The sequence below is a fragment of the Mobula birostris genome, chromosome 1, assembly GCF_030028105.1.
Source record: "Mobula birostris isolate sMobBir1 chromosome 1, sMobBir1.hap1, whole genome shotgun sequence".
NCBI classification, from domain to species: Eukaryota; Metazoa; Chordata; class Chondrichthyes; order Myliobatiformes; family Myliobatidae; genus Mobula; species Mobula birostris.
Genome location: NC_092370.1, coordinates 188,559,374 through 188,575,702, shown reverse-complemented (window position 1 = coordinate 188,575,702; position 16,329 = coordinate 188,559,374). Strand labels below are relative to the sequence as shown.

At 40.5% G+C, this 16,329-nt stretch overlaps 1 protein-coding gene across 1 annotated transcript in view; it reads left to right on the top strand.

Annotated features, from left to right (window-relative positions):
- The window catches only part of ttc6 (tetratricopeptide repeat domain 6), a 323,626-nt gene that overhangs the window by 138,653 nt on the left and 168,644 nt on the right, over window positions 1-16,329 (top strand). The window contains exons 15-17 of the mRNA XM_072279505.1: window positions 1,031-1,167; window positions 4,821-4,990; window positions 14,168-14,288. Of these exons, the coding sequence (XP_072135606.1) occupies window positions 1,031-1,167; window positions 4,821-4,990; window positions 14,168-14,288 (428 nt within the window). The remainder of the gene's footprint in view (window positions 1-1,030; window positions 1,168-4,820; window positions 4,991-14,167; window positions 14,289-16,329) is intronic.

The window sequence follows — 16,329 nt, the reverse complement described above, 5'->3', positions numbered from 1 at the left end:
ATAATAAATTTAGACCAATTTGTAAAATCTGTTTTCACTTTGACATGAAAGTCTTTTCTGTTGATCAGTGTCAAAAAAGCCAAATTAAATCCACTGTGATTCAATGTTGTAAAACAATAAGATATGAAAACTTCCAAGGGGGTGAATACTTTTTATAGGCACTGTATGTCAATAATGTGATGCTAGGCACAGGAGTGTCTGCACATAAGGTGACTGACAGAAAATAGTAAAGTAGTGGTGGTTGGGGGTGTGGAGGGATGAGTTAGTGGGCAGACATGTTTATCAGCCTTACTGCTTGGGGAAAGTAACTGTTTTTGAGTCTGGTTGTTACAGCGTGTATGCTATGTAGCCTCCTCCCTGATGGGAGTGGGACAAACTGTTAAGGAGCAACGTGGGTGGGATCCTTCACGATGCTACTGGCCCTTTTCTGACACCTTTTATATATGTCTCGATGGCAGATAGGCTGGTGCTGGTGATGTGTTGGGCAGTTTTGACTGCCTGATTTTTGAGCTTTCCTGTCTGCCACAATGTAGTTTCCATACCATGCAGTGTTGCAACAGGTTAGGATGCTCGCTGCTATGCATCTGTTGAAAGATGTGAGTATAGATGTGCATAATCCAGCTCTCTTCAGCCTCCTCAGAAAGTAGCGGAGTTGGTAAGCATCCCTGATTGTGTAAGATATTTTCTGGAACCAGGAGAGATTGTGCAAGATGTGCACTCCCAGGAGATTGAAACTGTGCTTGCAATAGGCACTGTTGTGCCACCAATGTAAAAAGAAGTGTGAGTGGTGCCAGTTCCCGTGAAGTCGATAACCATCTCCATTTTCTTGTTGTCATCGAGGAACAGATTATTGTACTGCAAGGAGTAATTGTTGTGCAATTGTTTTTGGTTCCTTAAAAATTAATGTGGCCATTTTGATGTTAAACCATTAGCCAAATTTTATGTTTCAATAAAATAATAAGTAGCTGATCAAAAATGATGAATGAGAGATTAATGCAGTTACTGATGTGATGCTTTTGTTTAATTCTAGGCTTTTACCTTAAACCCCAGAAGAACAGATGCTATGATGAGACATGGCCAATATTATTTTAAGAATTCTAGCTGGCCTATAGCAATTAAAGATTTTACAGAATTAATTGAAGAGGAGCCTAACAATTCTCAAGCAAGGCAAGCTATGTGACTTTAAAATATTTTTAAAGCTTCCTTTCTATAATGTACATTTTTAAAGATAGAAGTATGTTTGCTGTATATTTCCAAATTGTTTCTGAAAGCTAGTGGAAAATCTTTGGAATATTTAGCTAATCCTCATAAATAGTGTTAATGCTGTTTCTTCTTGATTTCCTTATGCCTTCTACCAAAATGATGGTAGTTGATTGGAAAGCCAATATGGAAATTTATGAGTCAGTGTAAGTAATAATAATTAAGCTTATGTTCTAATATCAATACATGTTTTAAATCAGGCACGTTTTAAACCAAGAATTGTGGTGTAGAAAAATATTTTGAGCTTTCATTTCAGTTCATTTTTGGAAATTGTTGCTGTTTTGCTTCACAGCAATACAGAATATCGCCACCTTTTCTTGACTTTCACTGACATTACCACTATCAATATCTTTGGGATCATCATTGATCAGAAACTCAACTGGAACAGTTAAATAAATACAATATCTACAAGAAATAGTCAAAGGCAGGGTATTTTGCAGCGTGACTAGCCTCTTGACACCCTTTGACCATTCCGCCACCTAGAGGATGGAAGTCAGGATTATGATGGTGCACTGCTAGAATGAAATCAGTTCCAACAACATGGAGTATTGTGTGCAATTCTGGTTGCCATGCTATAAGAAATATGTGATTAAGCTAGTGAGAGTGCAGAAAATATTCACAGAAATGTTGCCTGTCTAGAAGGCTTAAGTAATGGGGAGGCAGAGACTTTTTTGCCTGGAGTGAAGGAGGCTGAAGAGTGACATGTAGAAGTTTTTTTAAAAAATGATGATGGGGTATAGAGAAGGTAGATTGTCACAGCCTTTTTCCCAGGACAGAGTCTGAAACTGGAAGCCACAGGTTTAAGGTGAGATGGGAATATTTTTAAGATGATCTGAGAGGCAATATTTTCATATAGAGGATGGTGGTTATATGGAGTGAGCTGCCCATAAAAGGTAGTGGATGGAGTGCACTCTGCCTAGAGGTCGATGACTACTGGTGTCAGACTCAGCGGTTCAAGCAAAGGGATGATTGGTGTTTCAGGACTGAGTGAGAGACATTATAGCTAGTATATAGATGTGAAAATGAGGCGGTACAATGGACATAGAATAGCAGGTGGTGGGGGAGAGATGGATTAGGCAGATGGGAATTGGTTAGGAAAGGGATGGAGTAGGAAAAATGAATCATCTGCCGAACATCGACATCTGTATCACTTAGGTTGATAGGTATGTGGTTGATGGGCAGATGGAACCAGATGGGAGTTGGTAATGAGTCTAAGCATCGAAGAAGAGAGGAAAGGAATGGAAAATGTGAACAAAGAGAGAGAGCACTGGGGTGGACAAGTAGGAATGTGAAAGGAGCATAGTGCATTGTAAGTAAGTGAACATTTAATGCAATTATTGTAAATTCACAGCAACAAGCAAAAAGCTGGCAGAACTTGGTGGATCAGGCAGCAACTATGGAGGGAAATAGACAGTTGTAATTTGGGTTAAGCCCCTTCACCTGGACTTTATTTGCCTCTAGAAGATAATAATAATATGTGTTTTTCTATAACCCAGTAAAATTAGTTGGGTGGGCAGCATGGGTAACCCAGTAAACCCAGAATCTCCGGAGGGGAAGGCCCCGAGTCCTCGGCTTTGCTTGTTGCTTGGTGACCGGGGCCGGGGTCGAAGCACTCGGCAGAGGTTGGTGCTTGGTGCTCGGTGTCAGAGGGCTGGTCGGAGGCTTGAAGTTTTCAGACGGACTCAGAGTCGGCTGCGGTCGGGTGCTTCCAGTGCATCGGCAAGTTTGCGGCGCTTGCAGGTTCATGGTAGGGAGAGTTTCTCCCTTCTACCGTCTGCGTAAGATGATGGGGCTATTGGGACTTGAGGCTTTTTTTCACAGTGCCCATGGTCTGCTCTTTATCAAATTACAGTATTGCTTTGCACTGTTGTAACTATGTTATAATTATGTGGTTTTGTCAGTTTTTAGTCTTTGTTTGTCCTGTGTTTCTGTGATATCTTTCTGGAGGAACATTGTATCATTTTTTAATGTATGCATTTCTAAATGACAATAAATGAGGACTGAGTGTCCTCATAACCTAAAAAAAATTATGAACTTTTCTGGAATGTTTTGTGAGTAAGCTGTTCTTAAAGCAAATTATATCAATTTCCTTATTGATTTTAGTTAGATACAAAGAGTAAAATGAATTTTGAAAATGTTTGTTAAGAAATTAGACTAAAGGCTATTTAGTTTTTGATGAATTGTATGATGGAGTCTTGTTTCCAATGGATAATGAAGGCCTCTGCGTTGCCACCCACAGTATTATTAGCTCTTAAGGGAATTGTCTCATTCTTGTGTCCATTGTATGAAAAAATAATGCAGCTATACCAAAATGCTGCCGTATGGGACTTCTTTTTGAATCTGTGTTAAGGCAGTTGAAATCTTTGGCAATTATTTATGTCATGGCAAAATTTGTCCACATATTTCCTCTTACTTTCCTTCTGATTGTTTTGACAATTGCTGCTGTATAAAAGCACAGTGGCAGCCAGTAGGGAAATAATCATAAGAGTCATAGAACAATACAGCACAGTTACAGTCTGTTTCGCCCAACAAGTCCATACTACCCATGCTGCCCACCCAACTAATTTCAATTTTTCCCAATAGATCTGCGCAATGGATTGCTATTGATAAAAGATCAGTTGCACATGAATGTAATCAAAACCTTTATATTTCTTGAAAACAGTGTTGTAATTGAATGAGCATATAGGATCAATGCAGTCAAGGTCATTGTAGACATGATAACCTATTTTCTGCATCAATCCCAGAGCACAAAACAACTATTAATCTTGGGGAACAACTTCTCTAACTTCCGCTAATGCCCCACCTCCCCCTCGTACCCCATCCGTTATTTATATACACATTCTTTCTCTCACTCTCCTTTTTCTCCCTCTGTCCCTCTGACTATACCCCTTGCCCATCCTCTGGGTCCCCCCACCCCTCTTTTCCTTCTCCCTGGGCCTCCTGTCCCATGATCCTCTCATATCCCTTTTGCCAATCACCTGTCCAGCTCTTGGCTCCATCCCTCCCCTTCCTGTCTTCTTCTATCATTTTGGATCTCCCCCTCCCCCTCCCACTTTCAAATCTCTTACTAGCTCTTCCTTTAGTTAGTCCTGACGAAGGATCTCGGCCTGAAACATCGACTGTATCTCTTCCTAGAGATGCTGCCTGGTCTGCTGCTTTCACCAGCAACTTTGATGTGTGTTGCATTAATCTTGGGGAAATGTTATTTATTTTAGAAAATACAGTACAGTATAATTTAACAACATTATGAATGTATGAACTGTAGACTAGTGGTACTAATATTTCCTACTGACATCAGGAAAAGGTTGGAAAATGTAAAAGAATGGTGATTCTAATTAGGAAAAATGAACAATATAAATAGATTTTTGACAGGTATGCTTTGAGTGATCTATTCACATGATTATCACAATTGATGCTTTTTTATTAATTGTCAACTGGCCCTGATTTACATTGTATTCAAGGAATAAGATTAATTGATCATCTATGCAAAAGCAAAATGGGCTGAATAGGTTCCTGCTATGAATGTAATATGTACTCCTGTGATTATTTTTCTATTTTAGGAATTATCGTGGACAAGCCTATGCTAAGCTAGGATTGTTCAGAGAAGCAGTTTTGGACATGTCTGTTGCTATTCATTTGAAACCTAACAACTGGGTGGCTTTCTATCACCGAGCCTGCCTATTACGAAAGGTTCATCCACATAAAGCTCTACAGGACTTCAGTATTTCAGGTAGAGTGTATATTAAGTATACAATGCAGTTAGTGGTTATACGAGTATTATGAAAAGTTGATTTGTCTACTGCAGATAAGTTACTTAGAAATTGTAAACAGCCTAATAATGATGACCATGAAAACTACAGATTTTTGTTAAAAAAAAAACCCTTCAGTTGAAGCAATCTATGATCATTATTTGACTTTTGGCCCATTCCATTGAGTTTTAAAGTAATCCAACAAGCTATTTAATTGTACTGTTATAGCTGTGTTCAAACAGCGAAAGAATAAAGCTGGATAAGCTACCTGGTAAGGAGTTCTCAGTTCAGTCAAAGTACCTCTCACAAATACAGTATCTAGGGAATGGTTTTCAAATACATAGAAATGTTCCATGAGCTTGTCAGGCAACAGTCTGACAAAATTCTACTCTCAGTATTATGTGATACTGGCAGAGTCCCTTGATGAAGTGTAACATGGAGGCAGCATTGAAAAGGATGATGAATACAGGACTAAGGGTGTTGTATTTGAATGTACGCAGTGTACAGAATAAGGTAGATGATCTTGTAGTGCAGTTAGAGATTCGAAAGTATGGCTTTGTGGGCATCACTGAGTAGTGCTGAAAGAAGATCATGGCGCTTAACGTCCAAGGATAAACCTTGTATTGAAATGACAGGCAGGTAGGCAGAGAGAGTGAGATGGCTCAAAGTTCAAGAGTTCAAAGTAAATTTATTAAAGTACATATCTGTCACCATATATAAGCCTGAGATTTATTTTCTTGTGGGCAATCATAATAAATACCAGGGACACAATAGAATCAATGAAAGACCACACCCAACAATGGACAACAAGCAATGTGCAAAATAAAACAATGGACTGTGCAAATGCAAAAAGAAAGAGAAAAATACAGGTTGACCACTAATTTTCCAGCACCCTCAGTTCCTGAGCCTTGTTAGATTAATGTTTTTGCCAAATTGAAAGAGGTCACATAATAATAATGGCAAAAATGGACTGTAGAAGCTTAAAAAGAATTATTAATTAAATAAAATTAAATGTAAATGTATTACTTACAGTGCTTATAAAGAATGTTGCTTTTCGGTTATCTTTTTAAACATTTCATCCAGGTGGAGTTGCTTCATGTGTTTTGAACTCTCCCTGTGTAACTTTTCTTGCATCAAATAAAAATTCATTAGCTCTTGTTCCATCATGAAGGTATGTTTCTCTAACCCTTTGATGCTTTATATCATACACAGTTGATGAACCAATGTCAGTTTACACACCGAAACACCTTAGTCCAGTTTTAAACATTTCAACCTTCTCTTGGATTGATAAGGACTGATGTTTACACTTGACACCACCACTGGTACATTCACTTATCTTAGAAACCAAACCTAGAGTTAAATTTACATAAAATAAGCAAAAATAAGCACAAAATATTGGGACTACCGCCAAGCACAATGTGAATAATAAAAATAGTGTGCTTTGTCAAAATGCGTCTCGCCACAGATGGTGCTGCATGTGCTACACACAGTGCCATCTGGTGGCCGCCCAGAAACTACATCTGATAATTTCATCAGAATTAAAAGAGGCGCCAAACCATCAGTTTCCGGAAAATCAGTGGTTGACGTATAATAATAATGAATAAATAAGCAATAAATATCAAGAACATGAGATTAAAAAGTTCCTGAAAGTGAGTACACAGGTTATGGGAATAATACAGTAATGGGGTGAGAGGAGTGAAGTTATCTCCTCTAGTTCAAGAGTCTGATGTCTGAGGGGTGACAAGTGTTTCTATACCTGGTGGTGTGAGTCCTGAGGCTCCTGTACCATCTTCCAAAAGGCAGCAGCGAGAAGAGAGCATGGCTTAGATGGTGGGGATCCTTGATGACGGATGATGCTTTCCTGTGATAGTGCTCCATGAAGATGTGTTAATTGTGGGGAGGGCTTTACCCATGATGGACTAGCCGTATCCACTAATTTTTGTAGGCTTTTCCAAGCTACGAATAAAATGTCGCTGCACAGAAATGAAGGAAAAAGATGCTACTGTTGTGGGAACAGATCACATGACCCTGATGGTTGTTGGTTTAAAGATAAGGAATGCCGAAACTGTGGCAAACAGGGCCACACTGGCAGAGTATGCAAAGCTGGCAAACAGCAGGGAAAGGGCAAAATACAGAGAAACAAGAAACTCCAGAAAGGAAAATACAACAATGTGCACAAAATGAAAGAAAGCAATTCTGATGAAAATGACTCAGACAAAAGTGAATTGTCTTGTCTGCCACATCACAGCAAGGAAGAGACAGATGATCGAAGAGTAATAGGATCACTCCACAAGTGGCAGGCGTGAGACTGAAAATGGAGCTGGATGCAAGCTCAGCCTTAACAGTGATCTCTGTACATGACTACAAACGACTGTTTTCGGCACATACTTCTGAAACGAACTAAACTACTGCTAAAGACTTACACAGGATAGAAAGTGCACCCCGAAGGCAAAATTAAAGTGACAGTGACCCACGGAAGTAAAACACACCAAATGAACCTCTAGGTACTGATAAATGAAGGACCACCGTTGCTGGGACGTGAATGGCTCAGGAAAATTCAGTTGGTTTGGCACACCATCAAGGCACTAAATGTGTCAGCAAAGGAGAGCAGCAAGGCTACATTTAAGAGACTGTTGCAAATGCTTGCTGACTCTGAGGAAGTGTTCATGAAAGGAATAGGAACACTTTGGGCATGAAAGCAAAGATTGAGATTGAGGAAAATGCATGTCCAAAATTTCACAAAGCCAGGCCAGTGCCATATGCAATCTGTCCTACAGTAGAGGCAGAGCTGAAAAATCTGGAGCAGACTGGGGTCCTATCAAAGGTGGACTGGAGTGAATGGGCCACGCTTTTTTCCAGTGATGAAGAAAACCTCCAGCACAAAACCAGCAAAACCAAGCAAGGTGTGTATATGTGGAGACTTTAAAGTGACTGTTAACCCAGTTCTCCGCACAGTACAGTATCCCCTACCTCGTATTGAGGACATCTTTGCTTCCCTGTCAGGAGGGGATCATTTCACAAAAATTGATTTGACCCAGGCTTACCTTCAAATAGAAATTGAGGAAGCATCCAAGAAATGCCTGACAATAAATACACACAAAGGACTTTACCAGTACAACAGGTTAGTGTTTGGGATAGCATCAGCGCCTACAATCTGGCAAAGGGTAATGGACCAGGTTCTGCAGGGGATTCCAGGAACTCCTGGATGATATCATTGTTGCCAGCAAAGATGACGACGAACATCTTTCTAACCTAAAACAAGTGCTCACCAGGTTACGAGAATATGGGCTCAGAGCTAATTGACAGAAATGTGAGTTTTTTAGAAAGGAAATTCCATACTGTGGGCATGTGATCAACAAGGATGGCTTACACGTCTCAAGACAAGATAGAAACGGTGCTTAAGGCACCACCACCTGACAACGTGTCTCAGCTGAGAGCATATCTTGGACAAGTGAACTACTACCACAAGTTCTTGCCTAACCTACCACAGTCCTACACCCACTAAATGCATTATTACAGGCAGGGGCACAATGGAAGTGGACTGAGAGCTGTGAGAAAGTGTTTCAGGAAACTAAAAGGCTCATAACTTCAGATGGGGTGCTCGCGCACTTTGACCCCTCCTTACCTATCTGACTAGCTTGTGAAGCCTCGCCCCATGAGATAGGAGCTGTGTTATCGCACAAGTTTCCAGATGGCTCCAAAAGACCAATAACCTTTGCCTCAAGAACACTAACTTCAGCTGAACGCAACTACGCACAGATTGACAGAGAGGCTCTAAGCCTCGTGTGGGGAATCAAGAAATTCAGTCACTACCTGTATGGACAAAAGTTTGCTCTGATGACTGACCATAAGCCTCTCATGTCAATCTTCAACCCAAGGAAAGGCATTCCAGTGATGACAGCACAAAGGCAACAGCGATGGTCCCTTTTCTTAGGAGGTCACAGGTATGACATTGACTACAAGGGGACCAAGCAACAGGGCAACGCAGTTGGTTTGTCACGTTTACCATTGCCCACTTCCAAGGTAACTACACAAATGGATTCAGCAGAGATCTTTCACACAACAGTAGTTGAACAATTACCAGTAACAAACAGCCTCATTGAAAGGGAAACATGCAATGACCCTACGTTGTCAAAAGTGTATGACATCACGGTAAAGGGGTGGCCAGCGCGGGGTAACACACTGTTTCCAGCCTTCTCAACGAGGGAGGAGCAGTTGTCAGTGTGTCGGGGAACACTAATGTGTGGTTCATGAGTTGTGGTCCCTCCCAAGCTATGCACCAGAGTGCTGGAGGAACTGCACAAGGGGCTCCTAGGTACTGTGAAGATGAAAGGTCTTGCCCGTGCCTATGTGTGGTGGCCAGGAATCGATAAACAAATTGAGGATGTGACCAAGAACTGCTCTGGGTGTCAATAGATCCAGAACACACCACCATAAGCCCCTCTCCATCCCTGGGAGTGGCCCTCATTACCATGGCAGTGAGTGCACATCGACTTTGCTGGACCATTCATGGATTCTATCTTTTTAATCGCCATTGATGCACATTCCAAATAGCCGGAGGTCATCAAAATGAAGACAACCACATCAGAAAAGACCATTACAGTGCTGAGGACAATTTTTGCCAGGAATGGCATACCAGAGCAAATCTGCACGGATGATGGCCAATTTGTCTTGAAGAATTCTGAAGTTTTGTGAAGAACAATGGAATCAAGCACTTTACATCAGCTCCTTACCATCCATCCACAAGTGGCTTGGCAGAAAGATTTGTACAGACATTCAATAAAGCCCTCAAGGCAAGGGACTGCAAAAATCGACCACTACAACACAAGATAGACAACTTCCTCCTTGCCTATAGTAATGCAGTACGTGCAACCACTAACCAAACTCCAGCGATGATGTTTCTGAACAGGAACCTGAGGTCCCGCATGGATCTTCTCAAACCAAATGTATGGCGTGATGTAGAGAACAGACAGTTCAAACACTTGAATGTTAAGTCAACACGGAACTTCAATGTGGGACACTCAGTTCTTGCACGGGATTTCCGGACTGAAAAGTGGCAGCCGGGTATAATTTCCACCATAGACGGGCCACTGATGTATAGAGTATAGGTGGGAGAGAATGTATGGAGACGTCATGCGGATCAAATCCTGGATGCTCAGGTGGAAAATACATCAACATCTTGCCCTGACTTCCCGGACATAGAGGCAAACACTCCTGATGTGACCACGTCAGCCTTGCCCACAGATAAGCCTGTCATCAGTGCTGAGGACCTACTTGATGTACCTGTGGAGACTAATGCCCCAAATCAAATGGTGCAGGGCAGACGTTACCTGGAGAGGCAGAGAAGGGCCCCCCAGAGACTTCAGTTATAATTATAATAATAATTATTATTATGTTACTTTGTTATTATTTCATATTATTATGTTACTAATTAAACAGTTGGTGGGTGTTTGTATATTAAGGGTACACATACAGTATTTGTTTAGCGTAGTGCGCCTGTTAACTTAAAAAAAAACAGTTGATACACTTTTAAAGTAAAAGAGGAGGAGTGTACCTTATAGCCTACTGTATAATATGGGACTATTTTATGTCGTAGTAACATGTTATTGAGCATGCGCTGTTAGACGCGTATTGATCTGTAATAATGTGTTAAGTTCGGTTTCTGTAAGTAAAAGCCCCTGTTAACTTAGCCCAGTCTCTAGCGTTTTTATTTATAGTTTTGTTGTGTACCCCGGCCACATACACAACAGAAGTTATATAGAGGCCCATGAACAATAGCCAGGATATGGGATATAAATTACAATGGGAGATAGTAGAGGCATGTAATAAGGGCAATGTTACAATAGTGATGGGGGATTTCAGTATGCAGGTAGATTTGGAAAATCAGATTGGTGTTGGATCCCAAGATAGGAAATTTGTGTGAGATGGCTTTTTGGAGCAGCTTGTGGGTGTTGTGTAATGAACCAGATACGATGCGGGAGCTTAGGGTAAAGGAACTCCTAGAGATAGTGATCACAATATGATAGAATTTACTCTGCAGTTTTAGAGGGAGAAGCTGAAGTCAGATGTATCAGTATTACAGTGGAGTAAATGGAATTACAGATGCATGAGAGAGGAGCTGGTCAGCATTGATTGAAGGGCACCCAATGAGGAATGATGGCAGAATGACAATGGCTGGAGTTTCTGGGAGCAATTCAGAAGGCACAAGATAAATACATTCCTGGGATGAAGAAGTATTCTAAAGGGAGGATGAGACAACCGTGACTGTCACAGGAAGTTGTAGGCAGCATAAAAGCAAAAGAGAAGGCATATAATATAGCAAAAATTATTGGGAAGTTAGTGATTGGAAGGTTTTAAAAACCAACAGAAAGCAACTAAAAAAACCAAAAGGAGATAAAAGATGAACTAAGAAGGTAGCCTAATATAAAAGAGGATATCAAAAGTTTTTCCAGATATATAAAGAGTAAAAGAGAGGTGAAGGTAGATATTAGACTGCTGGAGAATTATGCTGAAGAGGTAATAATGGGGGACAAAGAAGTGGCAGATAAATTTAGTAAGTATTTTGTGTCAGACTTCACTGTGGAAGACACGAGTAGTATGCCAGAAACTCGAGAATGTCCAGGGGAAGAAGTGGGTGTAGTTGCAATTACTAAGGAGAAGGTGCTTGAGAAGCTGAAAGGTCTGAAGATAGATAAGTCACCTGGAACAGATGGACTACACCCTAGAGTTCTGAAAGAGGTATCTGAAAAGATTGTGGAGGCATTAATAATGATCGTTCAAGAATCATTAGGTTCTGGAATGATTCTGAGGACTGGAAAATTGCAAATATCGCTTCACTCTTTAAGAAGGGAGCAAGGCAGAAGAAAGAAAATTACAGGCCAATTAGCCTGACTTCAGTGGTTAGGAAAGTGTTGGATTCCATAATTACAGATGAGGGTACTTGGATGTATATGATAAAGTAGGCCAAAGTCAGCATGGCTTCCTTAAGGGGAAATCTTGCCTGACAAATCTGTTGGAAATCTTTCAAGAAATAACAGGCAGAATAGACAAAGGAGGGTCAGTGGATGTTGTTTACTTGGATTTTCAGAAGGCCTTTTGCCAAGGTGCCACACATGAGACTCCTTAACAAACAGTCAATGGAATTGCAGCCAAGATACTAGCATGGATAGAAGATTAACTGATTGGCAGGAATCAGCGGGAATAGAACCTTTTCTGGTTGGCTGTCGGTGACTAGTGATATTCCATAGGGTTGGGCTGAGACCTCTTCTTTTCACGTCATATGTCAGTGATTTGGATGACAGAACTGATAGCTCTGTGGCCAAGTTTATGGACAATATGAAGATAGGTGGAGGATCAGGTAGTGTTCAGGAGCAGGGATCTTCAGAAGGACTTAGACAGGTTTGGAGAATGGGCAAAGAAGTGGCAGATGAAATATAGTGCAGGGAAATGTATGGTCATGCACTTTGGTAGAAGGAATAAAAGCATTGGCTATTTTCTAAATAGGGAGAAAATTCAAAAATCAGGGGAATCCTTGTACAGGACTCCTGAAGGTTATCTGGTACCTTGAGTCAGTGGTAAGGAAGACAAATGCAATGTTAGCATTCATTTTGAGAGTACGTGATGCTGAAGGTTTATAAGTCATTGGTCAGACCACACTAGGAGTATTGTGAGCTGTTTAGGGTCCCATATATAAGAAAAGATGTGCTGACATTGGAGAAGGTCCGGAGGAGATTCACCAGACTGATTTTGGGAACGAAAGGGTTAATGTTTGAAGAGCATTTGATAGCTTTAGCCCATACCAGTAATTTAAAAGAATGTGGGGTGGGGGAGAACCTCATTGAAACCTGTCTTATATTGAAAAGCCTAGATAGAGTGGATGTGGAGAGGATGTTTCTGATAGTGGGTGAGTGTATGACCAGTGGGTGCAGACTCAGAATAGAGGACAACGTCCATTTAGAACATAGATGTGAAGGCACTTGTTTTGGCATAGTGTGGTAAATCTGTGGAACTGAATATCATGGGTGGCTGTGGAGGCCAGGTGTTTCAGTATATTTAAAGCGGAGGTTGTTAGGTTCTTCATTAGTCAGGGTGTTAAAGATTATGGAGAGATGGCAGGAGAATTAGGTTGAGATGGAATTGCAGAGCAGACTCTATGGGCTGAATGGCCTAATTCTGCTCCGACGTCTTATGAATTCTTGGATATGTCTTGTCCTATTTGTAGAATAGACCCACCAGAGGTTGGAGCACCATGAAATATAACTCATTATGGGCTCTGAACCCCATAAGTTTCACGGTAGTAGGTCTAGTATCATGTGGATCATGGGTAATATTGTTATTATTGTAATATGGGTAATATAATAGGGTTAATATTGCCAAAGTGGAGTAATCAAGAAATTGTTACGAAGGAATCAATGACAGAGTCACACAATTGATTAGTGGGATGATGGGGGTTAGATATCTGGGAGTTGCTGGCTGGGTTCTTAATGTAAAATTCAACAGATTTTATGTCATACTGTCTTTATCAGTGAGAAATAGGTCTGGTCAAGAAAAGAATATGAGCCTGTGGAGATGAGTAATATGGGGGCCTGAGGAAAGCCAGCTAAGTATTTACTTTCAGAGGATGCTACCTGAGGTGCAATCCTAGTGCTATCCTGAACCCAGTTGTGGATGAAAATTTAAAAAATGGAGATCCTGAAAATTGGAAATAAAAACAAGATCTAGAAATGCTTTGTGGATCAGCCAAAATCTGTGGAAAGGAAAACAAAGTTGAAGCATTTTGGGTCCATCGTTTTCTATCATTAATCTGGTTGTGAATACAGTACCTGCTTCTGCTTGAATGACCTGTAGATGGCACTGACCAGGGATATGCTATGAAAATTACAGATGCAGCATCTGGACATGTTTTACTTGCCTTTTGGATGTTACTTCTCAAGTCCCAAGCCTTCTGTGCTTTAGTGCATTTAACGCTTGGAGGATTTGCAACAAAAATGACAGACCATGCAACTCACATAAAGTCCATGATTTTCAATAGTTTTATTTTTTTTAAATTAGATCACATAGTACAAACAGGTACTACACACTCCAGTATTTAAATTGATACGCTATACTTTTTGTATGCTTGTTAAACAGATTTAGGAGTTTATGTGCTTCCTTTACAGTGCTTATCAATAATGACGTTGAGAATTTGAATTCATTTTTACATCGTGGAATTTTGTACATTGAGCTTAGTCAGTGGAAAGCAGCAATATGGGACTTCAAATATGCACTCAAGCTTGACAGGTACCTGCTTAAATCTGCTTTCACTTAGATTGTAAAAACTTATTGATGGGAAAGTCATGTGATGTATTGTTTTGCAGAAAGATAACATTGTGACCGCTGAAATTTTCAGTCTGATGGACTGAAGACTCAATATGTCAATAGTTTTTGAGAGAAACAACCTATAGAAACAGAAAATCTAAAAAGAACAGAAATTGTTGGAAGAACTGAATAAGTCAAGCAGCCTCCACGGGGAAGGAAACAGACCCAATATTATGGATTAAGGGCACTTCTTCAAAATGGGAAAAGTAGAAAACAAATGTTTTAAGAAGCAGAGTGCAGGAGGGATAGAAAGAATGGAGGGAATATCTGCAGCTGCATTATTTATTGGGTGGAGGAAATTAATGCTTACAGTGGCATGCACAAGTTTGGGCACCCCTGGTGTTACTGTGAATAGCTAAACAAGTAAAAGATGACCTGATTTCCAAGAGGCATAAAGTTAAAGACGACACATTTCTTTAATATTTTAAGCAAGATTACTTTTTTATTTCTATCTTTTACAGTTTCAAAATAACAAAAAAGGAGAAGGGTCTGAAGCAAAAGTTTGGGCACCCTGCATGGTCAGTACTTAGTAACACCCCCTTTGGCAAGTATCACAGCTTGTAAACACTTTCTGTAGCCAGCTAAGAGTCTTTCAATTCTTGTTTGTGGGATTTTCGCCCATTCTTCCTTGCAAAAGGCTTCTAGTTCTGTGAGATCCTTGGCTGTCTTGCATGCACTGCTCTTTTGAGGTCTATCCACAGATTCTCGATGATGTTTAGGTCGGGGGACTGTGAGGGCCATGGCAAAACCTTCAGCTTGCACCTCTTGAGGTAGTCCATTATGGATTTTGAGGTGTGTTTAGGATCATTATCCTGTTGTAGAAGCTATCCTCTTTTCATCTTCAGCTTTTTTACAGACGGTGTGATGTTTGCTTTCAGAATTTGCTGGTATTTAATTGAATTCGTTCTATCCTCTACCAGTGAAATGTTCCCTGTGCCACTGGCTGCAGCACAAGCACAAAGCATGATTGATCCACCCCCATGCTTAACAGTTGGAGAGGTGTTCTTTTCATGAAATTCTGCACCCTTTTTTCTCCAAACATACCTTTGCTCATTGTGGCCAAAAAGTTCTATTTTAATTTCATCAGTCCACAGGACTTGTTTCCAAAATGCATCAGGCTTGTTTAGATGTCCCTTTGCAAACCTCTGATGCTGAATTTTGTGGTGAAGACACAGGAAAGGTTTTCTTCTGATGACTCTTCCACAAAGGTCATATTTGTGCAGGTGTCGCTGCACAGTAGAACAGTCCACGACCACTCCAGAGTCTGCTAAATCTTCCTGAAGGTCTTTTGCAGTCAAGCAGGGGTTTTGATTTGCCTTTCTAGCAATCCTACGAGCAGTTCTCTCAGAAAGTTTTCTTGGTCTTCCAGACCTCAACTTGATCTCCACCATTCCTGTTAACTGCCATTCTTAATTACATTATGAACTGAGGAAATGGCTACCTGAAAACGCTTTGCTATCTTCTTATAGCCTTCTCCTGCTTTGTGGGCATCATTTATTTTAATTTTCAGAGTGCTAGGTAGCTGCTTAGAGGAGCCCATGGCTGCTGATTGTTGGGACAAGGTTTGAGGAATCAGGGTATTTATAAAACTTCGAAATTTGCATCACCTAGCCTCTCCTAATGATGACTGTGAACAAGCCATAGCCACAAGCTAATTAAGGTCTAAGACCTTGGTAAAAGTTATCTGAGAGCTCAAATCTCTTGGGGTGCCCAAACTTTTTCATGGTGCTCCTTTCCTTTTCTCCCACTCTAAAATTGTACAAAACAAAAATAATACACTAATCTTGCTTAAAATGTTGAAAAGAGTGTTTCATCTTTAACTTCATGACTTTTGGAGATCAGTTCATCTTCTACTCACTTATCTATTCACAGTAACAGAAATTTTGACCGGGGTGCCCAAACTTTTGCATGCCACTGTATGTTGGTATCGGGCTACCAAGTGAGTTGATTTGTCCTGTACTCA